General features: G+C 40.0%; 4 protein-coding genes across 9 annotated transcripts; 2 read left to right on the forward strand and 2 right to left on the reverse strand.

Moving 5' to 3' along the window:
• Positions 1–38: 38 nt before the first annotated feature.
• tbc1d2b (TBC1 domain family, member 2B) lies at positions 39–9052 on the reverse strand. Its single transcript, XM_058075401.2, has 13 exons — positions 8584–9052; positions 7397–7547; positions 6135–6306; positions 5658–5809; positions 5313–5557; positions 4512–4931; positions 3974–4084; positions 3680–3876; positions 2809–3303; positions 1952–2069; positions 1683–1868; positions 891–1012; positions 39–826 (listed from the first exon to the last, which is right to left on the reverse strand). Exons 1-13 carry the CDS (start codon positions 8926–8928, stop codon positions 631–633), a joined length of 2910 nt encoding a protein of 969 aa, XP_057931384.2. The 5' UTR covers positions 8929–9052; the 3' UTR covers positions 39–630.
• A 162-nt stretch (positions 9053–9214) lies between these two features.
• On the forward strand, positions 9215–14055 carry LOC131131072 (uncharacterized). 3 transcript variants are annotated; one of them, XM_078789375.1, is made up of 9 exons: positions 9215–9585; positions 9681–9774; positions 10226–10309; positions 10379–10467; positions 10549–10706; positions 11534–11623; positions 12681–12846; positions 12922–13038; positions 13110–14055. In XM_078789375.1, the coding sequence occupies exons 3-9, from the start codon at positions 10282–10284 to the stop codon at positions 13650–13652; spliced, it is 1191 nt and encodes a 396-aa protein (XP_078645501.1). In that variant the 5' UTR covers positions 9215–9585; positions 9681–9774; positions 10226–10281; the 3' UTR covers positions 13653–14055. The 3 variants fall into 3 exon arrangements, with proteins under 3 accessions (XP_078645501.1, XP_078645507.1, XP_078645512.1); XM_078789381.1 differs by having other exon boundaries at positions 9215–9774; positions 10256–10309; XM_078789386.1 differs by lacking the exon at positions 9681–9774 and having other exon boundaries at positions 10256–10309.
• A 935-nt stretch (positions 14056–14990) lies between these two features.
• Positions 14991–23299, reverse strand: cib2 (calcium and integrin binding family member 2). Of its 3 annotated transcripts, none has more exons than XM_058076263.2 (7): positions 23170–23299; positions 20635–20886; positions 19717–19751; positions 18086–18197; positions 17506–17653; positions 17232–17427; positions 14991–15714 (listed from the first exon to the last, which is right to left on the reverse strand). In XM_058076263.2, the coding sequence occupies exons 2-7, from the start codon at positions 20683–20685 to the stop codon at positions 15693–15695; spliced, it is 564 nt and encodes a 187-aa protein (XP_057932246.1). In that variant the 5' UTR covers positions 20686–20886; positions 23170–23299; the 3' UTR covers positions 14991–15692. The 3 variants fall into 3 exon arrangements, with proteins under 3 accessions (XP_057932246.1, XP_057932252.1, XP_078645537.1); XM_058076269.2 differs by lacking the exon at positions 23170–23299 and adding an exon at positions 22966–23051; XM_078789411.1 differs by lacking the exon at positions 23170–23299 and adding an exon at positions 22851–22930.
• On the forward strand, positions 22479–25609 carry lrrc61 (leucine rich repeat containing 61). Of its 2 annotated transcripts, none has more exons than XM_058076262.2 (9): positions 22479–22619; positions 23608–23703; positions 23773–23919; positions 24154–24214; positions 24299–24384; positions 24450–24515; positions 24587–24655; positions 24733–24858; positions 25105–25609. In XM_058076262.2, exons 3-9 carry the CDS (start codon positions 23805–23807, stop codon positions 25209–25211), a joined length of 630 nt encoding a protein of 209 aa, XP_057932245.1. In that variant the 5' UTR covers positions 22479–22619; positions 23608–23703; positions 23773–23804; the 3' UTR covers positions 25212–25609. The 2 variants fall into 2 exon arrangements, with proteins under 2 accessions (XP_057932245.1, XP_057932244.1); XM_058076261.2 differs by having other exon boundaries at positions 22494–22821.
• The last annotated feature ends 840 nt before the right edge of the window (positions 25610–26449 follow it).

The following is a 26449-nucleotide window of genomic DNA, read 5'->3' on the forward strand; positions in this document are numbered from 1 at the left end:
TAGGGTTAGTGGGTATGCTGGAGCCTATCCCAGCTGGACTGCTGACCAGCCAATCACAGCAGAGCAAGTAGAACATCATTAAAAAAAATCAGACTTTCATTTCGTTTCCTGTCAAACATTCTCAAGCTGCGTTTCCAAAAGGCCTTGCTTGTGCGGTTCAATTATCACGCCATGTTCAGCCTTCGGCCTTTGCCATCAGGCCATGACAGTGTGAATATCTTGCAGAATATGACTTGAAAGGCATGTTTTAGTGCATAGTTGGACTTTTTGGACAGTTTTCATGAGTTTTCAAGATGCTGATGTTGCAATAAAAATTCCCAGATTTTTGTTGAAGAGCCTTTTTTGATAGAAACCTTGATGATTAAGTGCAAATAATTTCAGTCATTTTTAAAAATGAGATGAGAGTGGGGAAAAAAATCCTTCAAAAAGCACAAAACAGCCTTGAAAATATTATCACAGCCACGATTGAAGAAATACTGATTCGGACAGCAAGCTTAAGACAAGTATTGGCTATTGTACTAACACACAAGCAATGTAAAAAAGGCAGGAATACTGATAGAAATATGTTGGTCCAGCTATGTAAAACACATTCTTATTCCTCTGAGTCAAATAAACATGACCCGCTTGAGTTCAGTTATCCTCCTCGTCATCGCTGACGAAGGAGCGTCCATTCTGAGACGTTTCCCTCTCCCTCAGGAAAGTCTGCCTGATAGCCTCCAGCTCCGTCAGCTCGAGGCGGACCTTCTCCAAGTGGAAGGAGCGCCGGTTCTGGATCTGCCTCATTGGGAATGGGTTCATGTCCACGAATGCAATGTTCATCAGCTTTCTACAAGTACATTACAATGAAATAGGTTGGGCTGAAGAATGGTGCTAAAAATGTGGTCTTTTACCTTGAATCCAAGATGGTTCGTGTGAAGTATCTGAGATATTTGAAGATGGTGGTGGAATCCTGTAACTTTAAGAACTCCTCCTCTTTGTATTTGAAGAGCGCAAGTGCGAAACGGAATATTATCTGTAGTGAAAATTAACAAAATGCTGTAAATCACATATGCTTCCATACAAATTGAATGTATTTGGCATTACACTGTACACAGTTGGAAGAAAACGTGTGTGAACCCATTGGAATATTTGAATTTCTACATAAATTGGTCGTAAAATGTAGTCTGATCTTCATTTAAATCAACACAATAAACAGTCTGCTTAAATAAATACATACATACAATTGTGTTTTCATATTTGCTTTGAAAATAACATGTAAACATCACAGGAGAGGGAGGAAAAAGTAAGTGAACTCCGAGGCTACTGATTCTCCAATAGCTGAGCAGAATCGGGTGTGAGCCAACCTAGAGTCCACTCAGTTCGAGACAATTGGAGGTGTGGCGTAACGCTGCTCTGGCCAATGGAAAACAAACACCAGTTTATAATTGTCTAGAAGCATTGTCTAAGGTTTTATTTGGATATTCTAATAGAAGGAATGGTTTCTTCCAGAGGTCTTCACATGTTATCTTGACATCCTAGACGCCTAGATATCTGACCTCCGTACACTGGGTAAAGATGTTCCGAACATAGTTGGATACGCTCGAGCATATCTACGACCCAAGTGAGGATAAATGGCATAGAAGATGGATGCCACCCATGTCATAGTAAAATTAACTGTCAATTAACTGACTAATGTAACTGACCTTAGGACCTTCATAGAGGAACGCGTCCCAAATCTTGAAGAGGATGTCGCTGACCACGCTGTCCACAAATACCACCAGGAACCAGTTGAAGGTGATGAGGGAGAAGTCCACTTTGTGCTGCTCAAAGTGGGCATGGAGTCGGGGTAGCTTCTCGCTCATCAGGTCCTTGAAGACACGCTGATCCACCTGCACACACACACACACACACACCACCATTAATGCTCCTTACGACAGCCTTAAAAAAGGCCCAGCGGGGACAGTTTGTTTACCTGTGAGCCAAGCAGAGTCTTGGTGTAATAATCTCTTGGCATGAAAACCTCCACAATGGCTATGAGGCTCCAAAAGGCGTCTTCTTGGTCCAGATAGAGTAAGGCAATAGCTGCCAGCCTAATGTACAAGGATGAGACCTGAGTTGACATGTGGTTTCAAAAATACACAAACACCATAATGTCAGATGGAACAAATGGGAAGCAGATAAATGTTGCATAACATTTCATAATAATAAATTTTCTTCTGTATGTCTTCTGTCTTCTTTAAGGACACCTTGTTACTGTAAACTATATTACTAGTTTAAAAAAAAGTTTGGAAAGCACATGGTTAAAACTCACAAAGTAGTTGGTTAATATTCAGCATTATACGTTGATAGTGTATTGTCTGTTTTTATCCTCCTATTGTGTTGCTGTATGTGTGTGTAGTCCATTTGACATCAGGAGTAGGAATTGTGTGTAATGTGGTGATGCCCCATGATTCATATCAAATATGGTATTTCTCACACAGGTACACTATGCTTGAGTACCATCTAGTGGCTCAAATGTGACATGACACAATGATCTTTGAATGATTTTTTTTTAGGCAAAATGATTGAATATTGGTTGACAATTAATAGCACAATTATCAACCAGCAAAATTTGCAACACAGTTCTGAAGGCATCAAGTAGCGAGGTATTAGCCATCTGTTAAACATGAACAACAAATAGTGTGTTGTTTGTTGTTCTGTTTGTTTTGCGGCAATTTTTTTGTTTGTTTTAGTGAAGGAAAGAGCAAATTCTTGATGATAGGTGAAACAAAGGCACATATTAGTCATATTAGGTGGAAATGCGAGCGGTAACGGAACATTTATGAGTACCTGTTTAGTCCCTGGCAGTATCCAATGTCAGGGTTCCTCCAGGAGAAAGCCACCAGAACATTCCGAAGTTTTTGGATGCCGATGGCACTTGGCGAGGAGTAGTGCTTGTTGTTGGGTAAAGTACGCAGCAAGTCCAGTTCAATCTGCTTGGATGCAGGGTTGGGCTTCTCCCTGGCCACATTTAGTAAGGTCTCATAGTAGTCGGCTGGCAGGGGATCCCGGAACTTTTTGACATGGATGGAGATGCACCAGCGCCACACTTGACAGCGATGTTCATGTGGAATGCCACAGCGGATCAGAGCCTTGAGTTCGGGGGAGCGTACTAAGTTGCGGTTCATGGTGCTGGCCAGGTAGTTCTCCCACTTGACTCCGACGGAAACTTCTTGATCTGTCATGGATAGGGACTTGAGCTCCAAGGCTCTCACCTTGGCTACCAGCCTCTCCTCTTCTTCCTCCTCCTCAGGCAATGTCTTGAAGCCATACACGTCATACTCGCTGTCAGTGAAATCACAGGACATGGTATGAATCATTTGTCTCTACATAAGCAATTTGAGGTGATATATCGACAAAAGTATTGGGGGGTTAAATCTAAAGTTGAACACCAAAAGTTGTACATTTTAGAATTCTATTTTTTTTTTATTTTAGTAGTATTTTGATTTTTAAGTGTAATTCGACACTTTCATTCCAGCAGTACACACACCACTAAGTGGCAGTACACACCTTTCTGTTGCTCCCTTTGTCATGTGTCTTCAAAAGCAGAATAGTTTTACTTTATTTTAGTTTTATTTAGTTAGTCATTAGACAGTGGTTAATAACTCTTTATACTTGTATGACAGTTAGATATGTTAAAATGTTAAGTGTTTTGGTGTACCTGACAGTGTTCGGTTTGAAGACAGGGTGCTCCTCCTGTTCTGAGCTCTCCGCCTGTAGAGCATCCTCTAACAATCTGGAGATGACGTCTCGGGCTGGACTCTGTTCTGAAGACGAGCACACTGGGTTCTTCACCTCCTGCAGCAGCACCAGATACTTACTCTCCACCTGACACAACTTGGCCTCCAGAGCTGTGTACTGCAGTAACGAAGAGAACAAAGTCATAGTGGACTTCCCCTAGAAATGAATCAGTCTTCCTGTTTCTTCGAATGCCACCACACCCACAGTACTCTACCTTCGCTTCTAGAGCCTTCTCTCGGCTTTCTGCATTTCTGCGCAATACTGTCAACTCCAGGATCTCTTTGTTTAGGAATTTGTTTTGGGTTTTATAGCCTTGAAGACTGTCCTGAAAGCAAAGCACATCACAGACTCATCAGGAACTAGAAATGGATGGTCGTCAAGGTATCCCAACAATACATTTGCACCATTTTCTCATTCTTTCAAGTGGATAAAAGTAGAAGAAAAATGCTGCTGTGCTACCTAGCGAGGAAGTTGATTCATTACAATCCTTTTTTGTTCAAAAAGCTGGTCTTAATTTTGGACTTAGCATGGAAAAAAAACTGCAATAAGCCAAAAAAAAAGCCCAGATTTAATAAATTGATGCTTCCTGAGATCTTTTGTGGCATCATATACATGACATTGATTCAGACGCCAAAGTTTTGTGCGTCCTTATAGGTAAATTATTCCTGAGTATTTCATTTTAATAAGAAAAACTTTTCAGTTTTTCTGTCCCCTTCCAACTAACCAGTAGTAGGTACTGTAGTCTGTGTTACCTTGAGGATGTCCAGTTCCTGCTGCTCTTTGCCAAGAGGTGGTGAACCATCATTTGTATTCCCGCCCTGCTCTGAGTTGGACAGCTTCATGATGGCTTCATCTTTGGCCTGGATGGTCTCCATCAGCATGCCCAGCTGCTCGTTGATCTCCCCCACTTTGATTTTCAGGCCCTTCAGCTCTTGCTGAAGGCTGTCCTTCTCCAGGGCAAGTCGCTCCATGTGACCACACAAGGACTGGATCTGTCCATCTCTTTCATGGACCACGGCTTCCAAACGTGCAAGCTCCGCCTGGGTTACTCCCGGACAGTTGGCCTGATCGGACTCAGTAGATGATCGATCTGTTGATGGGACCATACGACGTGCTGGTTGCCGATCACACTGCGATGTTCTTAAAGTCTGCTGCAAAAGTCTCACCAGCTCCTGATTTAGAATACAAATAACACAACATCTGCAATTTTAAGGAAGTGGTCTGTAGTTCTGTTGGACAGGTAAAACAGACGCCGCTGCTGTGAAAGCATATCCGGCAATGATGAGGCTGCAGTCTGAAATGTAACACTCGACTCATTTCTCGCGCCATCTTAGATTGAAAGCAGTTTTCACTTTCAGACGCCGCACTTCGCCATGCATCTAATTATCTGATTGCTGGATTCTGTGTCAATGTTTGAAGTTTATAAAAAAAAAGTTTTGCCAAATTTTGAATGATGAAATTTTGAACAATGATAAAACTGTATACATACCGTCTTATATTTGGGTCAATACAGTATCTTTTTCAGTATATTTTTTTAAGTTCAGCCATCTTACCTTCTGACTGACCAGCTCCTCCTTGAGTTTGGCTTGTTCCTGTTGCATACGGCACAGCTCTTCCTGTTGGCTTTGGAGGCGAACTTGCAACTCCAAAGACTTGCCGTTAAACTCGACCGGGGAGCTTTCTGCGCTGCGGGACTCGGCACTGCGACCAAACTTTCCAGAGCCCATCATGTCTCGTAGCAGAGGCCTTTTAGGCCGTGACGAGTTGCGCACAAAATCAAACGCTGATCCGAAGGAATCTGAGAGAGACAATTCCATGACTATCATTATTTTTAAACGCTCCATGAACAGTATGAGCATAGAGAAGTCGATTGATGAAGTAAGAGGGAGTTTACGTACGCCTGTGGACGTCTGGACGATGTTTCTGTTCTGGGAAGTCTTTGGGTGGAACGTCCACCAGTTCCCACTCGTCTGCACTGTTGTTGCTGGTGTAAAAGACACTGCGTCTGCTGTCACCTCCCCTACCCGGTCGCAGAATTGACATGGAGTTCCTATAATGACACAAACTAGTCAGCAGAGCGGTTGGCTCAGCTCTCTCTTGACAAAGAACTCACTATGACATCATGAGATTAAATAAAGGTGCAAGATTCTGAGTCGCTTGTTTGGACTGGAAGAATGCTACAAGATGCATCCTTACACATTACTTTCTGTCGCTGTCACAACACATACTGTTGTTATTTTTGTGTTGAATCGACTTGTTAACCACAGAAGGGGAACTGTGTCCAATTGCAGATAGAGCGTGTAACAATTTCCTCTGCTGCAATCCCCCTCAAAAAAATAGTAAAAAAAAGACTACAGATCCTGTAACTGACTAACCTGATCTCTGTACCAAAATTTCTAAGTGTCAGATTGCGAGTATTTGTAGAAGCAGCAGTCCCTCTGGTTGATTGAATTCCGACTGTTCCGCCACCTTCCGTCTCAGTCTCCAGGGTCAAGTCACTGCGGACCTTTTCCATGCTGTCGCTGAGATTCTCAAAAATGAACGCATCTGAAATTCACAGAAAGAAAAAAATACAAATAACACCGATGGTCAGGACAACACAAATTGGACACAACACAAGTTACCACCTTCAAAATCAAATGAGAAACAATAGAATATGTGATGTCTCAACAAAGTTAATTATGCTCACATTTGCACTGCATTATACGGAGAGAGGATTCTAATATTTTTTTCCTTCATATGTAGCTAAATAGGGTAAGCTACATTTGAGAAAAAGATTAGAGCAGGTGTAGTTCTTTTAAGATTAGATTATACTGACCTTGAATGGATTCCCAATAAAAGCAAGCTTAATTATCTGTGCTCTTTTCAGCATGAAAAAAAATGCTATGTGTCACTTTTGTCAGCGCAGCACAAGAAGTTACACACCCAGTAAACAATAAGCACCACAGGTCGGGTGGCCCACAGTGCAGTAATAACACATTACGTGACACAAAATGAGACACCTTTACACATACTGTTTACATATTGTCCAAATGTTTCTCTTTAAGCCCTTGTGTTAAGATAAGATAATTGTTGTTGAGCTACAGTAAATGTTCCAATTACCGCCTGTGTTCAACTAACCACCAAGTCTGCCAGGGGTGTGGTTTATATAAACATATGCTGGAGTGTTCAAAAGTAAACTAGTAATGGTTAATTAAAGCATTCAATGTATTCTATTGTGTTTCAAGCAGGTGCCACTGTTATCGTACAAAACTAAACAAACACACAGGATATGTCTTTCTAAAACGCCAAATTATTGTATTAGTTGCATAAAAAACAACCAATAAACAGTAAGTATTTAGTAGGAATTACAAAAAGCTTAGTCATGCTAATCTTCCAAAACAATCTTGCGGATTAAACATCTTACAGCAAGAGGATATCATTGAATGTCTGACTGACCTCACAAGTCTTATCTGCTCCCCCACATTTCATCACAGTACACTGGAGCACAAAAAAAACATTGGCATTGTGTATAGTGAAGTTAAACAACATCCAGCAGTAACGATGCCTGCCGTGTCCAAATATCAAGCCATCAGACACTAATGTTAACTTGTGGGTGGATATAACATATGGCCATTAAATGCCTGTAATGACTTACCATTGTCTTTGCCTACAAGTCCACTAAAAGGGTGGGCCAATGTGGGAGAGCTCCAGCTATCTCTCTGTCCACATCCTCTCGTGTTGCTGAACTCCCAGCGCTTCTGTTGGAGCTGCTGCAGCCAGAAGTGCATCATCTGCTTGCTGGGAGCCTGCAAGCACCAACACAAGTTTCCAGTTCACCACATTTTTCCAATCTTTATAGAATGGATGCACAATCTAGCACTGCATCAGTCATTGTATGGTGTGCCTTTTGTTTCTAGTTTAGATTTGATCTTTAATATTTGTCCAGTTCCTTGATATCTTTGACAGAAAGTTTGGCTTCCTCCGATTCTCCAATTTGTAGATTTTACTCCAATTGCCTTACTTATGTATTTATATCTGCTTATTTAGGCATAAAACCTTGGGTGAAGATTAGTGCATGTTTACTCTAGGACCTTTTTTGCATTACACAATATGTACAAGGTTGTCCAAATAATACCCAAACATGTCCATTCTACTCATTTCTGTGCGTTGCATTTTCATGAGAACAGAAAGTAGGGAACACAACAGTGTTCTATTTAATAAGGTGGTATTGCATTTGCAGGACCGTTCATTAGGTATGCAAATGGGTTCTAATTGCAAAATGATACAATTTTGGGCACTGTAAAGCTTATTACCTGCCCAATGTGATGATTATGATTATGAGGAGTGGTGTTACTGTTTTTTGTATTGTATCTAATCCGAAAGAACATGCCAGACAGTCAGAATGCATGTTGAATTACAGGTTACATTCGTGGGAATGAGCACAGAAGTTACAGCTCCTGCCTCTAGCCATGCAATCTGTTATTAACCATTCCCACCATCTGTTTGAAGATGATTAGGATGCAGAGAATAAGGGACAGCCAGGCCTTTCTTGCAGTCCAATGAGAAAGTCACTTGGGTCATGTGATGGTAAAATGGTCACATGATACTGGGGGGTGTGTATGTAAAAACATAACCTGGAATGATCTGCAGGGCGTAATAAATACCTTTGAGTGTATGTGTGTGGTCTAGTCTTCTGAATGTAATGCTAATAAAAGTACACTGTATAGTGTTTTTTGTATCTTAAAGATATTAAAACCTGACTTTGTAGCAGGGCAAGTGGAATAATGAAATAATGAAAGATAATGACAGCATTTGAGGCACACACATGTTTGAAGAGTTTACCTTGAGCAAAAACTCCTTCCCCGCCGTGCTGATCTCAAAATGCCCCTCCTCGGCCTCCACGTCGTAACTGAAGCAAGCATCGCCAATCTCGATGTGTCCCAACGGTAAAGTGTCCTGGGGACTCTTGAAGTAATACAGATAACATTTCCGGGGATCATACACGAACCACCGAGGCTTGTACCCCCTTAGGGGCCCCTTTCCGGACAGTTTGCTCAAGTAGCCGCACAGCTTGGAGGTCTGCTCCTTAGCCGACTCCGCGTCGACCATGTCGCCCGACTTGGTGGTATCATGTCGAGGAGTTGGGCCTGGGCTCGACTCGCCGTTGCCATCCTCCTCTTCGTGCATCTTTCCTGGAACTTTCTTTTTCGTGCAGCGTAGCGGATACCCACTCCAGTTTCCATCCACATGACTGGTTGACTCTGGGGCAAAGCACCATGGGAGATGTCGTCTATCGGAGAATGCGGAAGTGGTGGTGGCAAGTGGTGCTGCTCTCCACGATTAGCCTATTCGCGAAATTGTTGTTACAAATAATTTGAAATTATTACCGTACAAATTCCTTATATTGAAAATATTGTTGTGGTAACTCTTCAAACACTGTGTAAATACACGCATTTTGTTGACAGTGTTACTATTAGGAACAGTCTCGACAACACACTATAATTGTGTCTCAAATCGCGTACAACACCGCGTACAGTGTGTACTTCCGAGTTCGCGAATTTTGACAGCGTAACGTTGTGCCAAAAACGGTCATTCTCGTTTTTATATAATTTTATTTGTATTTATCCGCATCCTCATCATCACCATCTTCTTCATCTTGTCTCTTTTTTAATTGTCAATTGCAAACCGCCTTCCATAATGTAGTCAAAACAGTGATGGAAACAAAATCACAGGGACACATTCAGGAGCAACACGCGTTTGGAAACGTTTTGACAGATGAATAGTTTTTTTTTTTTAGATATATTGCACTGTATCATAATAAAAGTTGTTTCAAACTAGTAAAAGGTAAGCAAATATAACATTGACATGTCAGTCATAACTAAGTCTTATTGTCCTGTCTTATTTTTCCTGTTTTGTAAACCCTGTACTACTCTGTTCAGGTCATGACAAACCGAAACCAGCGCTTTCAGTTGACCCTGACCCTTAGAGGAACACACAGTGAGTCATGTGTAAAGCACATGACAATCAGAAGATGTAAGATCTCGTTAATGTAGTAAGATTTTGTTGTTTGTGGAATATAATACAGTAACACACCTACATGTGTACTGTAAAGAATGACTGATCTGCCCATCATTTCCAAAATACAACTATAGGAACACTTTTTTTCCCAGATCCCCCACACAGACAGGCGTTATTGACGATAACATTCGCATACAAGTAGTTCAAAAGGCCTTCATCTACACTCAAACTAAATATTTCCATTCTTTCAGAGTTCAAATAATGATGCATGTTGCAACACTAATCAGACAGCACTGAGGTCACACCTCTCCCCTCATAAACCACATCTTGCTTTCCATTTCTCACCAGGATGTGGACTTTTTTTTATAGCTCATGACTGTGATGCAAATAAGGGATAGTTCTACAGAACTATGTAAACTGGTGGAAAATATTTGTAACTGTAAATGTCAACTGTCTGTTCCCGTAGTGTCACATCGCATTCTTTTTCTGATTGAAGACAGTTGAGAAGAGACGTTTGCTGAAATGACATCAGCTTCCATCTCAGGGGAAGGTATGTATTCCATTACAGCCGAAACATGTTTTATTTAATAGAAGCAATTAATGTCAATTTGTTTTTTAGGAGTTGAAAAGAAGATATCCAGACAGGATCGTTTCCACCGCTTTCCATGGTTCAAGGCTCTGAGAACCCGCTGGAGGGTTCGCTTCATGGTTAGAACTTTGTCCAAAAGTCCAAAAAAGGACAAGAGATTAGTGTCACTTCCTGTTGTGCGTCTCTGTGTCTTCAATTAGGGTTCGGAGATGATGGAGCAGAGAGAACCTTCACCACAAGTTCGTTGGGACAGAAAACTCACAGAATTATCTTCAAAATGGTTTATCGAGACTCAAGTGGCACACATTGCTCCAAATGGCTTCTTCCCCGCTTGGTTTGTGGGTTTCGTCACACGAAAGTAAGTCCTCAAACCAGAAACAATTAAAAAATTTTTTTTACTGCATTTTTGTTTTTCTTCCTTCATATTTTAATATATTTAGGTATATTTAAATACATATTTATTTTATGTATTCTTTATGTGTTATTATTATGACTATTATAAAAGCTCTAACATTTAGTGTTATTTAGGTTTCAAACAAAATACAAATAATGCAAGGGGATATTTTTAAAGTAGATATTGTTCAGTGGTGATTACCGACAAGATAAGAAAGACGTTTTAAGATGGGTGTCAACTGTATCTAGAGCCCATCGGATCTGCTCTGACCCCACACACCCCCAGCATGGACTGTTCTCTCGCCTGGCATCGGGGAGAAGGCTCTGCAGCATCCGCTGTAGGACGACCAGGTTCAGAGACAGCTACTTCCCCCTGGCCATCAGACTGCTGAATGCCAAATAAGGCCCTCTACCTTTACTTACATTATTATTATTATTTCAATTATTTCAATTATTTGGGCAATTTACTGTTCACGCTGCACTTTACATTATGTTGTTCATATTTGGTGTCTATTCTATCTATTTATTCTCCACATTATTATTAGTATTATTATTATTATTTATTATTACTTATCTTCTTATGTGTCTGTTATTATATGGGAGCCAGGCAACGACATTTCGTTGGCAATTTCACTACTGTGTTTTTGTGCAATGACAATAAAGGGAGTCTATCTATCATGTCTATCTATCTATCAAAGCTAATTTCTTTCATCTAAAATTCAATGTTTTATTGCATACCTCACATTAAAAACATGTTCTAACAAATGTGGTCTTTGTGTGGTTTGTCTACAGAGATGCTGAAGAAATGCTGAAAGAAAAAGACAACGGCTGTTTCCTAATCCGTCTCAGTGATAAAGCCATTGGATACATATTGTCTTACAGGTGACAATGCTGTAAAGTCATTCATTGAGTATTGACTATTGACTGATGAAGCCCTATCCATACAATTAAAATGATTGTTGTTTTTTTAAATCCATTTTTAATATTGTTCAATATCAGCAAAATAACAACTGGACATGGAAAGGACGTTATACGTATCTCCTGCTTGACAGTTGTTGAGATCCATTATCTTAAAGTTAGCATCATAATTCCTCGTCGGTTGTTTGCTAAGTGGACCCGCGCTTCAACACTTCAACGGGTCACAGATGTGTGAATGACGGGAAGAAAAGCACTCAAGCTTGCTTTGGGAGAAATCATTATCGTGTCACTAGTTGGTTTGCATGTATGAATCTGTAAACCCCAAATATAAGATATTCTGTCTTTTTGAGAAAATTCCTAGCTAAAAAATGACCAAAATGACTTACATTGAGGTCAATACAGTAGTTAGTGTTGTAAAACTCAACTTACCTGGATCGCTGGAGGTAGGCCATAAAAGAAATGATGCTATAATCATCACGCAGCAACTTACAGGACAACTACTACTACCAGTGTAGGATCACAAACACATGTGCAATTGGCACTTTTATGTGCGTAGTTAACAGTTGTGGTTTATTATTCCCCATCATAATAGTACGTAGTTGCCCGATGTGTGTTTACATGCTTTACACATATTGGTGTCATTTTTGTGTTTGCAACGTGATTGTAGTAAATGTTTATTTTACTGTGTGACAAGCTCACTTTGAACTCAGTGTTGGCTATGGGTTGTGAGTTTGAGACCCTGTGTTAAAATGTTTGACAGGTTATGTTTGTGTGTACAAATATACTGTATGCACAAGCGATGTTTTTCAAATTCATTTTTCACAGCACATTTTTGCAACAATAGCTGCCCAAAGTGTCAGAGAAATGTATATTTTCTCTAAGGCCTTCTTTGGCCGCAAGCAATTAACATCAGAATGTGTTGGTGCTTAAAGCTAATTAAATACTGGATCACTTTACGTGTAACATGAACATGCCTTGTGTGGCGTGCAGAGGCCTCTGTCAACATGTTCATCTGTTACAGAGGCAGAGATCGCTGTCGACACTTTGTGATAAGCCAAAGTGAGTCAGGACACTTTGTTGTCAGTGGAGACAGTGGGGGACATGACGCAGTCTCTGAGCTAATCCAGCATTACAAGACCAGCCCCATTGAGCCATTTGGAGAGTACCTCACGTCTTCATGCTTTGAGGTGAGATGGAATTTCACTTAACTTCAATTGCATTTACTGTGGATAAAGAATTAATTCTTTTTAATGTTTGTGCAGACACCTACAGACAGGCTGTATGATGTGATCCAGCATGTGTCGCCTGCCACAGAGGACAAAGCGCATTGGAACTCTGAACTGCCACCTTTACCCCCAAACAGCAAAAGAACGCTTGAGGTAAGTGAAGTTATCATCACAGGATTTTGTGTATTACCAAACATGCTTTAATGAGACTTTATACCAACCAGGAAGTGGCACCAATGCCAAGGAGAGGGAAAGAACAGGACAAAGGGCCGTATGCTAAGATCAAAAAGCAACCAGCCAGAGCGCTTCAAAGTACCCAACAACACATCCCTGGACCGAGCACCAGAGGGGTAGAAGGGTGCCCCAGAAAGTGTCGTCCTGCATCTGCACCAGAGCCTGTATACTCTGTGCTCTACAGTTCTACTGAACTGCACACTAATAGGGTCAGCCCCACCCCAAAACAAAGATTCTCTCCTAAAACCATGAGGGTGGAGAAGACAGACCCATGCAGAACACCCCCAAGAAGTCACAGCAGCCAACACCTGAGTGACGGTGCTGTTTACTTCCTTGCTGGGAGGCACGGTGACCATCACCCTGCACGCATAGACACCACACCACACACACTGCATCGTCACTGTGATGCCATTTACACGCATGATGACACCTATGAGATCATTCCGGGTCTAGAGGAGACAACCAAAGCTCAGCTCGATAGTAACACCTACGAGTCAGTGGAGGAGATCAGATATTCACTTTGCAGTAAGTAGTGCACTTTAATTATTTTTTTTAAATTGAAATTTTAATTAATAATCACTTCTTTAATCATAACTGTCAACTGAAAGACACATGTTTCTGCAGGAGACTAATCAGTTAATAATTATGAAGCAGTTTAATCAGTCAGGAGGAAGCTGTCAAATGTTACATGTAACGGCAGCAGAAAATGCATGGCATTTAAATATTTTCTAACAGGGATTATTTACTAAAATGTGAATTATGCAAGTCATTTTTGATCAAATATTCATGAACATATGGGTTATATGTATATTATTAGTTATTATTATATATATTAGTAATATTATACCTATGAAATTTCACTGATGTATGAACTTGCTTGTACTACGTACCAGTATTGCATTTTTACTTTCTTGCTTTTGTTGCAATATGGCTTGAACATACTTGTATTTAAATGTATACGCTTGTCTAATAAATAAATGCTGTGTGACTACTGCTGCTGTGTTGGCTTTCATTTCTCCCACAGAATTAAAAAACTATATATCTCTAACTCCCTTGATCTATCTAGACCTGTATATATGGGTTATTACAGGAAGTAAAAAAAAAGTACAGTAAACAACGAGGGGTACAACCCACAACAATATGTTTATTCTTGTCGTTGTACTATGTGGTGGTATCATCATGCTGCAATACGCTTCTAATTTTGTGGTCACCTTATTTATAATACTAACCCAATCAAAACAAAGTGTTTTATTAGTGAAGGCAGATTTTTTTATACAGTTCTTGTAGTGGATATCGATGTTTTATTTAGTGACGCAAGCTGGGGAATATTTTACGAAACTTAATTGAAAATCTAAACCTTTTGCTTAAGTGTGAATAAGCAGTAATCTCAAAACAACACTTTGTTTACTGTACCGTACTGTATTTTTCACCACCACTATAGTGTCCCACTTTCTGCACCATAACTGACCTTTATTTGCCACACTCAGCACCAATTATCCAGGTCAGCTTTTATCCTGCAACTGCAGCAATTATTCTGCAGAAGACTCGTATATCTCAGTAGCAGATGCAGGGCATGAACGTCTTGCAGACTGCATGAAACAGCCAACATGGAGCTATTATGCTCAGATGTGCTCAGTGTAAATCTTTGCACAGACACAAGACCAGGTGGGGGTATGCTTTCCAATACAGCGCATGTAATCATGCATGTGAATGCTGATGCAGCTGCTTTTTAATCACCATATATTGTGCTTATATGACGGAGAAGGCACGTAGTCGCCATTCCTCCTCATCTTTATTGTGCACACTCCTCCTTCGTCATGGCCAGACAGGTTAAGGAGCGCTGATTATAAACATTACCATGGTTAATACTAACTTTTTGTGTATTGACACAAAAATTAAGCAGTCACAACAGACGGAGAAGACATTTATTCCAAATAATGCAAACTTGAAAAATGTCTATTCAAAAGAGGACTGTCACAAACACCTCATGATAATTGCCAAGGCAGAATATGGAAGCTAGCCCTTCACGTAGCTGGAGAAAATTAAAATATGATTGTCATTATGTTACAGTTCCACGAGCATAACCATAAATTCAAATAAGCAATACGCTGCAAAAGAGCCAGAGGTTTACCATGCAAGTACAAATAGTGCATATAGCTCATTGACGCCCTTAACGCTAATGCTGAACAGTCATTCATTAGATAGTGAATATCTAGGAAGACTGCAAGTGGGGCTATGACATGTGCAATATAGGTAGATTATTTTTTTATGCATTATTATAAAGCCCAAATCCATAGTCTTGTCAGTCTTGTTTTGTTTCCTCTGCAAGGAAATGATTGAACTCATTAAACAGACCAACCCAGGCCGAGCCCTTTCACTGGTGGTGGTCACATGGGTTCATCTGTAAAGACATCCGGCATCCTGAGAACGCCACATCCATCCACTGTTTTGCACTCTTATCTGGGCAGACGTCACAGAGGTGAGGACAGCTGGGAAACAAAGCTGGAGAGGACACACGGGATGATTTGGGAGTAACAGACAGGCACTGTGCTCAGCTTCAATGTGGAGCCCTCTCAGATTCGTATGTGGAAGGTACTGTTGAAAACACAACATGGGAGGTCTTCACTCAAACAGCACATAAGCAATATTTTCCTTGGCTTGATGGCATATGAAAAATTATCATACCAGAAACTTAAAATTATCAATTATCATAGATACTCAATTTGACGTTGCTCTGGCAGAACATAGCCTGTAGTTTTATCTGTAAATAAGACTGTTGGAAAAAAGCTCACGGAACAGCCACAAATATCGTATTTAACTATTTTCTTAATTGTCATGTATCAATGTCCTATATCATAAATATTTTGAGACTTAATCTCTTTATGCGCACCCACCCCAATTCACTCATTGTCCATTGTTGTTTACGTTTTGTAAACAGTGATTCCATGCAACATTGTGCGTTGATTGTAGCAATAAAAAACGCCTCCATCCATTTTCTATGCCGTTTATCCTCACTGGGGTCGTGGGTATGCTGGAGCCTATTCCAGCTGTCTGGACTGGTCGCCAGCCAATCACAGGGCACATATAGACGAACAACCATTCACACTCACATTCATACCTATGGACAATTTGGAGTCGCTAATTAACCTAGCATGTTTTTGGAATGTGGGAGGAAACCGGAATACCCGGAGAAAAACCCACGCATGCACGGAGAGAACATGCAAACTCCACACAGACATGCCCAAGGTGGGAATCGAACCCGGATACTCCATCCACCCATCTATTTTCTATACTGCTTATCCTCACTAGGGTATGCTGGAGCCTATCCCAGCTGTCTTCGGGCGAGAGGTGGGGTACACCCTGGACTGGTCCGATAGCAAACTCAATTCCTGTTAATGATTCATGTTTTTTTGAGTTACTAACTGAAGCGAACCAGGTACTCAATTCACCCGAGTCACCTGTCAATGACGCCACGCACATCAACTCATACATGCGCATCAAGTTGTGAATCAGGTATTCGATTCACTTGAATAAACCGACACGGAGCGTGTACACTCGCACACCGCCTTACCCGAGGTGTCCCACATTTAATCACACCTTGACATGTTACCTGGTCCCCATTTTATTTAAGTAAGTGAACGACTTAATAAAGGGAAGTACCCGTGAGTCCCGATTCAGTTTTGAACAACTCTTTCAAAAACATCTTTAGTTGATTGTACAGAGGCACGTGAAACAATGTATCCTGTCTCTGTTTTCTAATAACCATGTATTGAAGAAGTACTGAAAATGAGAATTATTGTACATCTGGCAATCCTGATGTCACAATACAGCATAAAATATATCTTCAGGTATTCAGTGACTTTGTAGGAGATGACTGAGCATTTAGTAATGCCATGACTTCATTGGCACATTGTCCACAATCTTACAGAAAATGTCAACATTTTCCGCTTAAATATGTATATATGTATGAAACTAAATGTTACACACTGCTGGTCATAAGTGAAAATGCAGACATAATGTACAAAACCTCTGCATCAGCATCACTTGTAGGTGTTTCCATATTTCATAGAGGCATAATGAGTGTAATATTATGGCACGGTAAAGTGGATTACCTTAAGAAATCGGGAGCCCTTGATATCATATTTTCAAAATCGGCAAAGGAGAGTTTATTGTCTCCATCTAAATCGGCCTCTTCAATGGTCTTCTCGCACACCAGCTGCACCTCTTCTGGAGTCAACTCCTCCTTTGTGAGCTTGTTCAGAGTTTTTTCTAGGTCCTCTTTGCAAAGGTAATTATCCACATTGAAATCTGCGAGCAACAGATAAAACCAAATGTATTAATTTATTCCATGATGCTGAAAGAACAAACATGAATGCGTGTGTTTACCGTATATTTTGAAGGCGTAAATGGCCTTCAATTCCCGTGGAGCCATTTCACTGAGGACTGAGAACATATCCACAAATTCATTGAAGCTGAGATTCCCCATCCCATCCTCTGAGAAAGACTCAACAATCCTGTTACGGAATGGATTTTCCTTCAGAGGAAGGTAATAATAACATTTATGAGAATTAATGCAAATTCATTTCACTGCAGTGACAAGTTCACCCCCTTTAGACCAATCACACATCTGTGTCATACTCTTTGTGCACATGTCAGTATGAGGCTGTAATGTTAATGCAATATGCCATTAGTGCTCTTTCCAAAATGGATGTCACTTAAAAATAGGAGGCATATTAAGCTCCATGAGATCACACAATGTGGTTAGTCATACACTCAGATGTGCAAGGATGATGATTAAAAATCAATGCTGCCCTCAGAAAAGCATTAACTATCGATTAGTTGACGGTTTACGTCAAAGCCCAGAGTGTTCAGATTCATTTATTATAGTGTCATAAAAAGGGGTGAGAAGTTTCAAGATATAACAAAAGACAAGATCGAGATACCATTTAGAAAATATATTTTTTACCTTTAACTCCGGCATGTTGACTATCAAGGCTAAAGGTAATTTACAATCAGGTTCATTGGTGTAATCCATTGGTACAAGATGAGGAGCCAATTCATGGTATCGACCATGCAACCTAGGGAAAAAAAAATTGGAAAACATTATGACCTTATACATGTACATTTAAAATACACAAAACTTTCTTTCACTCTTACATCAATACAATTGCCCGCAGCGGTCTCTGTTCTGGCAGCTCAGAATAAATATTATGTATATTATGGAAAATATGCTGCAGAGGTGCAGAGGCAAAACTTGCATTTCACCCTTGACAATGGTCCCTCACTGATTGCCCCCTCCGATGCTTGTCCTCAGTTACTGAATGCAGCACCAAGTAGACTTAGTTTCGATGCAAAGTGGTCACGTTCAGGGCACGCATCTCTATCCAAGCTACTCAAGATACAAGCATTTATAACATGTCATAAGGTGAGAGCATATTTTATTGTTAGACTTGTTTATTATTGGTAACTTGTTTTAGCACATACATAACATATTGAAGTTGTATTTTTTCCACAACAAAAAAAAGTCTAATAAAGATGGATCGTCTTATATTTCGGGCCACATCATCTGCAGGAGGGCCGGGGTATACACAGTGGGGTGGGCAATCACTTTTCACACAGGGCCATGAAGGTTTGGATTTTTTTTTCACCCTTAATGTTAAAAAGTTCAATTTCAACACTGCATTTTGTGTTGTCATTCACTAATATTTACATTTGTTTGATGATGTGTAACATTTAAGTTTGACAAACATGTAAATCAGAAAGGGGGCAAACCCTTTTTCACTACACTGTGGCTTAGCATTTATTGACTTGATTTATTAGTTTGAGCATCTTTCACATACAGAATGTAACACAGTGGCGCACTGCATTCTTCCATTTTCTGTGTGAGGGCCCTTGGTGGAAAAAGTTTGGACACCCCTAGGTTATAGCATAAGGCCAAAGGGCTGAGGCGCAGTGACCTTGTAACCATCAGCGATAACCTGTATCTCTAGTGTAACATGGCTGTGCTGTGACTGTGTAGGCAGAAACAAGGAGTGTTTTATGAAGGTCATAAAGTGCGAGACCCCATTACAACCTCAGCTGATTGTCCCCAGTCCAATGCTGGCCTTGGAATGAAAGTCAATTCAATATCACAGCGAAAAGATCTGCCTTGAGGACATGACTTGTAAATATTTGACAAAAATTATTAATTAAAGCTTCAGGTTTTAGACATATGTGCCTGCAGATCCTCTTTTTATTTAATATTAAAATATGACTCATGGCTCAGTTCATGGAGGAATTGCCCTTGTATGACCATATAACGGCATGGAATCACATCACATTCATTATGAACTTTTAAAACCATGCTGACTCATGAGCATCATCAGTTAATTTTATTCGTGCAAAATGCGACTTTTTATTTATGGCTGCCATCAACAAAATGAATGCTACCTAGTAAATCACTATACCTGTCTCAGTTACCTAATTGTAATTTCTATATCTACAGATTGACATTCTGTTATGCAACAAGACAGAACCTTCTTGATCCTCACTGGTGCTAATACTGCAAATTTGTGACCAATGCACCAATTTGTTAAAAATGGATAAAAGTCGACTTACCGCAAGATTTCTTTTCGGGTGAAAAAAGTACAGTCCTGTAATGCAAATAAAACAGAACAAGCTGTTATGGTGCATAATGCAATAACTGATTCCCTGAAGGCCTGCAAGAAGAGGAAATCAAGGTGTCAGGCTTCTCATAAATGACGTTGCAGTTTAGGAGGGGAAATGTGATCTGGTGTTTTTCTGTGTCAGTGTACATGAACACATGCATGTGTGGGGCCCACGTATTGTGTAACATTCTATAACAGGCCTATTACTGGCGCCTCAATTTACATTTCCCTTGTATGCTTGTTGTCTGAGCTGTGAGTGCCAGAGGAAGGACTGCCGCCAGTTCTGGAAATGGTGTAATTAAGGAGGGAGGGAATGAAAACGTAATGAAAAAGTAGTAATAATAAAGTATTGCAGTAAATATATATTAAATGTATATGTATTGAACACATTTTACTATAATTTGTTATACAAAATAAAGCTTAGTTCTTTATCTGGCCCACTGGTTTTGAAGCAGAGAGCAACAGTATTCTACTGAGGGCTTTTAAACAATAGCAGGAGTAACCAGAGAAGCTCTTGAGAACCAAACTGTCTCCAGAGAGTAGAGTTTCACAGCATATCACGCTGGTTTGGCATCAATTATTAAGAAGCACATGTTATATACCATTAAAGATGTTTCTCTCTGTGAGTGTGGTGGTCTAATCTGGACTTTTAACAGGCATCACCTTCGCATAAGGCAATCAAAACATTCTATAATCATGCCTGAGTGGGTAATGACCATTAAGACTAAAAATAGATTGCGTTTCCATTGTACTTGTTAATTATAAAGGTTCATGTACAGGTCTAAGAAAATAGCACTGCAACATTAACCAACAAACACGTTGATTTTCCATTAGCACAGTACAATCAAAAAAAGGAATGTACACTCACTTGGTAGGCATCAAGTTGTTCATCTGTAAAAATAGTCTGCTTGTTTCCCATGTTTATCAAGTCATTTGTTGCATGTATGCATACAGAACACAGAGGGTCCACAGCCTGTGATGAATAAAATACATTTAGGGGCCGTGAAGTCACTCAGTCTGTGTCGCAGGGTGAGTCCACAATGCTGAAATCTCCCTCATGAAGTATCACCACTGTCCTTGGAGGGTGTGTGAGCCATGGTTGCCAATTGTAGAAGCTGCACTACAAAAAAAAGGTGAGAAAAAAATAAAGAGCAAAAGATCAGTGCGCCGTGCATGGAAGCCAGTGTAGATGACAAGGTCTGCAGGCTGCTTCTGCATCAGCAATGCTGCCCACGAGTGTCCAGACAAGCCAATAGGACGTCAGGGAAATAAATAAAGAAATGATGGTGACTTATGATTTGCTGGTTAGAGCTGTCTTCATTATGGGCTACAATGTGGATTTATAGGTGTTCCTGATACTGCTGGTTTTCCTGAAGCAATTACTCACTGCTAAGAAAATCATAGTAATTGGATTTATTTTCTGTTCACTTGATGAATAATCTGCAAACCACACTATCAAAATTTGTAACTAAAAATACTTGAGATAAAATAAGAGGTATCATAAAGCATATAAAAAAACACAATATTAAAATGAAGAACATTTTTGTTTACTGAGAATATGATTGCTGCTCTACATTGGTACATTATGCTGCATTCAAGACCACTTAGTTAAGGCAATCCCAACATCCATTATCTATGCCGCTTATCGTCACTAGGGTCGCGAGTATGCTGGAGCCTATCCCAGCTGTCTTTGGCCAAGAGGCGGGGTACACCCTGGACTGGTCGCCAGCCAATCGCAGGACGCATATATTGACATTCGTACTATGGACAATTTGGAGTCACCAATGAACCTAACATGCTGTTTTTGCCCAAGCAGCGTTACTTAAAAATTGCCTAGACTATTAATAAAAGTTGTCATGGTGACAGTTTTACCCTGGAACTGATTAATAAATTTTCATTATTTCCAATTGTAATAATTGTTTAAAAATAGGAATAATGGACAGTGACCAGCATTCTGGAATGGTACCAACAACAACTACATTTTTACATTCATTGCAAACAATGAACAACAATATAGCCACTCAATGCTACCTTCAAAGGTCTCACTTTACAATAAGGTACTTAAAAATACAGTAGTTACTGAGGAACTAATGAGGAACGAAAGCCTAACATGCATAAATTTAGAGTAGTTACTGAGGAACCCATCCATCCATTTTCTATAGGAACTAATGAATAATGGTTAGGGTTACGGTCAGGAAGGTTCGGTCCTCATTAACTACTGTAATTTTGTGTACACTATTGTAAAGTGCTACTACTTCAAATGCCAAAACTGTCTGTTTGGCACTCCACTGCGATTGGTCACACGCCCAAAGAGCTTTCTAACTATGAACCATATAAGGAAGTCCGCCCTCTATGACATCACAAAGGGGCAGTTCTACCACGCCTTTTGAAACCAAGCCTTTTGATCTGTCCCAAACTTCTTTCAGGGCTCACTTCCAAATGGGGAAACATCAGTATCTGAAACTTTGGCAGCGTTTAATACGAGAGTACAGCATTCTAACGACATTTATAGGTCAGAAAAGTCTAAAAAGCAAAATAGGTCCCAAATTAATATTGAAGAGAGGAAGGGCTTAGTGCTAACCTAGCATCTAGTTATAGCAGTGAAGTCCTTCCTGATGCTGCTTATTAGCATACTACAGGTGGTATGATAGGTTGTGGTGTAATTAGCAGCATTTTGTGGTGACAAAATAAAAGTTCGACGCCATTTTTTAGTCTCTGCCATAGACCTGTTGCACACATTTTGAGACATCCTTCCGTTTTGCCGCGTCAACATGGCCCCCCCGTGCTTCCGATGCGGTGACACCCAACCCGAGTTATGAAGATGCTCTCCCAACGGCCAGCAACAGCACGCAGGTCCGTCACATCCACCTGCGTCCACTACAGCCCGGTGGCATTAAATCCTTAACTACAGAGCTGGACACGTACATGCCAATTCCACGCTCCCCTTCCACATTACTAACATTTTCTACACTTTGGCTTACTTAACTCGCCTATTCCCTATCAAGACAAGTAGCTTTCTTAGCCAGAATGGACACAAAGAGAGATAAAGAACAAGGTAAGTTGTAATAGCTTGTTGCTACCTACATCGCCATGCTAGCCGTTTGCTAGCGCATTAGTGGCTAGTAGTAGCAGCAACCGAGGCTCCTTATGCTGCGTTACATAACATTTCTGTGCGTGTTCTAGTCAGGGGTGCAATTACCATGATTTTATTAAATAACCCTCCCACTTTGGTCCGGATGAATCAGGCTCTCCAAGGCACGCAGCTGGTCCCTTGCAATTACACCGCACTAGCTTAAATATGCTAGCATTTAATGACAGCAAGTCATTAAGCTATGCTAAACGTTTCGTTCGATAAACATGTAAACATTACGACTGATATACAATGATACATTACTTTGAATACCTTGCTTGTGATCTGCATCGCATCACACGTCAGGTTATTAAGTATTCACCCAACTATTACTTGAATACGATCGTGTAATGGTAGTGTTGTATTAGTGATTGTGAATATGTAACGGCAGCGTCATTAAATAATCATGCGTTTGCAGTTTGACTATTCTTAGTACATTCAAATACAACACACCACTCAAAACAACACAGCGTAATTTCCTATAATAACTCAGTTTCTGTCATATTCAATATTTCTACACAATAACTTGGTGCAAATGCCCTTTTTCGAGAAGACCGCATGAATTATCCACTCATTTCCCTTAAGTTGAACGGACACTCCATGCTTGCAGCATTCTTACCCTGCAGTGCTGACTCACAGATAAATGTGTATGTGGTTGTGTGTGTAGCCGTGCTGCAGTCTCATACAGTGCACTTTATTTGTTTCTCTCAGAGGCAGAAGTCGACAAGATAACTGCTGGACTGCTTAAATCGCACACTGGGGAGTTTGATTTGGAGTCCATACTGTTTCTCAAATTTAGGGGTCTTGGTAAGGTCCGATTATGTTGTTCTACCAATTGTAATGGCATTCTTAATGAGTTATTAAATGTCTCAACAGGAATACACGATCTTGGATGTATCGGGGAGTGTATGAATTTGGAGAGACTGGACCTTTCCGGGAATAGTATTGTCAGTTTAGTTCCTCTGTCATCACTTCGTCTGCTTTCTGTTCTCAATTTGTCCTCCAACAGGATTTCCAATTTAGGTACGTAGTCATGTGTGCCCTGACATATTGTGTGAGACTTTGGCAAATCTTGTGAGACTTTATGATGTCTCAAAAGAGCTCAATTCAGCCAGCACCGAAGAATTAACTTTGCCGTTTTGTGGAATTTTTATAATTTTTTATATTGAATACGCTTGTATGCTTCACTGCTCTATTTCCTTTGAGGTTCTACTGTACTGTGCTTGAAAATGACAGTTGATGTTTATGTGTTCCCAGAGCCACTTCACAGTTGTGAAAACTTACAGAATTTAAACCTGGCCGGCAACATCATCTCCAGGTGTGGCTTTGTGGTTAAGATTAAAATAGACTTTTCCGCTCCGTTTTCATCATGTAAAATGACTTGAATCTTTCTCTTCAACAGTACTGAGAACCTTCTTTGCCTTCAGTCTCTGAGAAAGCTCGAGAGTATTCGTCTCAACGACAACACGTACAATTATTCTAATCCTGGTAAATTCAAATCAGTGACCAAATTAAAAAAATTGTCTGTGACCTGAGATGATCTCTTATTTTAGTGTGCAGGAATGCTTTGTATAGGACCACAGTTCTTGAGATGTTCCCCAACATCAAGGTGCTAGATGGTAAGCTCTTGCTATAGTTGTACTTTTTGTATAACATCCGCTGTTTGAGTCTTACATGTTTTTCATGGAAGGCGAGAGAGTCGTTGGTCGTGGGAGTGACTTATACCAGCTATGCAAAGACATCGACGACACCATTAAAGGTATGAGTTGTACCCAGTAACCAACAACAGGACAAGTTGTTGGTTAAAGCTAATGTTTCTTTATTTTTAATGTTAAGCCGGTCAATACAAGAATGGACAACTTGTTGAACACCACGATTGCAAGCCATGGGTGGAGGATACTTACTGGGAAATAAAAAGATCAAACAACGCCATTGTAGAAGAAGCCTACAAACAGTTTAATGGTAAGACTTTTTTGGTTTTGCATCTATCATTCTGTGCAGTAACTGGCTGGTATACAATTAGGCATTGTTCTGCAAAAAATGATAAGCACAATTTTCTTGCTTGAAACTGAGATTGGGATTTTCTGAGATAATCTTTTTCATGTACATTAAGTGAAAAATTTTTTTGTCATTTAGAAATCATTGTAGACCGTTTTTTGTGCAGCCCTTGTGTACATTGTGATTCGATGTTGTCTGTCTTTCCTCCAGATGTTCTTCATGAATGCAGACTCCTAAATAACAGAGCAACTCATGTCATTTCCCAGACTGAAAGATCAATGAGCCTAAAGAAGCAGCCAAAGCAGTATGCCATATGAATTGGTTGTGATGAAACGCTAGATTGTTTTCCAGATGACTAAGTTAAGCAAAAGACATTTCTAGACAAATATGCTCTTTATGGAATTTTTCCAATCATTTTAATGCATCCGATGCATTGGCTTTTGAGGATACATGCAAACTTCCGTATGGATCCGAGATGTCTTTACTTGCACACTGTGCATATTGTGCCATGTTGTAGCCTGCTTTTTTGCAGACATATGCTGCTAAAAATGTTTAAATATTTAAAGTAACTAAGAGCTTTTCCATTGTGCTGGATCATTTTGGGAGCATCCCATTGCTGTATGCTTTTTATGTAAAATTACCCTTTTTTGCGAAAATATGATTGAATGTTCATCTGTTTATACTTGTTTTATACCATAAAGTTTATTGTCTATACAAAGAGTATGTGTGTAAAGTGTGTTTTTAACGTGTTTTTATACTTTTACCACAGAATACTGGACCATGATACTGGACTCATTTTTGTTTCCCTGGGAATGTTTTGGTTAAAAATAGGGAAAATATTTGGTAGCTTTTGGTGCCACCTGCTGGCGCTTGTCATTTTTGAAGGCACAGTTAATTATTGTGCTTTTACATTTAACAACTGGGACATAGTATTATACGATGCCAAGGCGTCCATAATGATGTTTGCACATTTGGAAGAAAGAAGGCTCTGCATGAGATTGTCTGCACTCAGTAACTGAAGGACCTGCGTATCTGGAAGTCCTCGGGATCCTAGTCCTGGTGGTGTGACTTAGAGGAGGGCTGGTGGTGGAGTAAATTAGACCATTTAGGTCAGAAGCAAGAAGTTCATTTTTCTCCGGGTACTCTGATTTCCTCACACATTCCAAAAACATGCTGGGTTAATTGGCGACTCCAAATTGTCCATAGGTATGAATGTGAGTGTGAAAGGTTGTTCGTTTTTTCTTTGTTCAAAAGACTGTTTTTTTCTAACTGAGTACTTCTATATAACTGTATGCTCGGAAATTATAAGCTATGATGTGCTTTCAAGGAAATACACCAGATTTCGCTTCCTATAGTGCGGAGGAGCATCGGAAGTTGGGGACTTTTCAAAATACACATATATTACCTCCTATAGACTAAAGTCACTGCTTTCAAGACGATGACCTGCGATAAAATCGACATTGTATTTATATAACAATCCCTTAACATATAAAACATTAACGACATATTGCGTTTTTACATGTGAAATTATCTAGCACTTTATTTCGAAAACTAA

The sequence above is a fragment of the Doryrhamphus excisus genome, linkage group LG1, assembly GCF_037039965.1.
Source record: "Doryrhamphus excisus strain RoL-2023G ecotype Guam linkage group LG1, RoL_Dexc_Guam_v1.1, whole genome shotgun sequence".
Taxonomy (NCBI): domain Eukaryota; kingdom Metazoa; phylum Chordata; class Actinopteri; order Syngnathiformes; family Syngnathidae; genus Doryrhamphus; species Doryrhamphus excisus.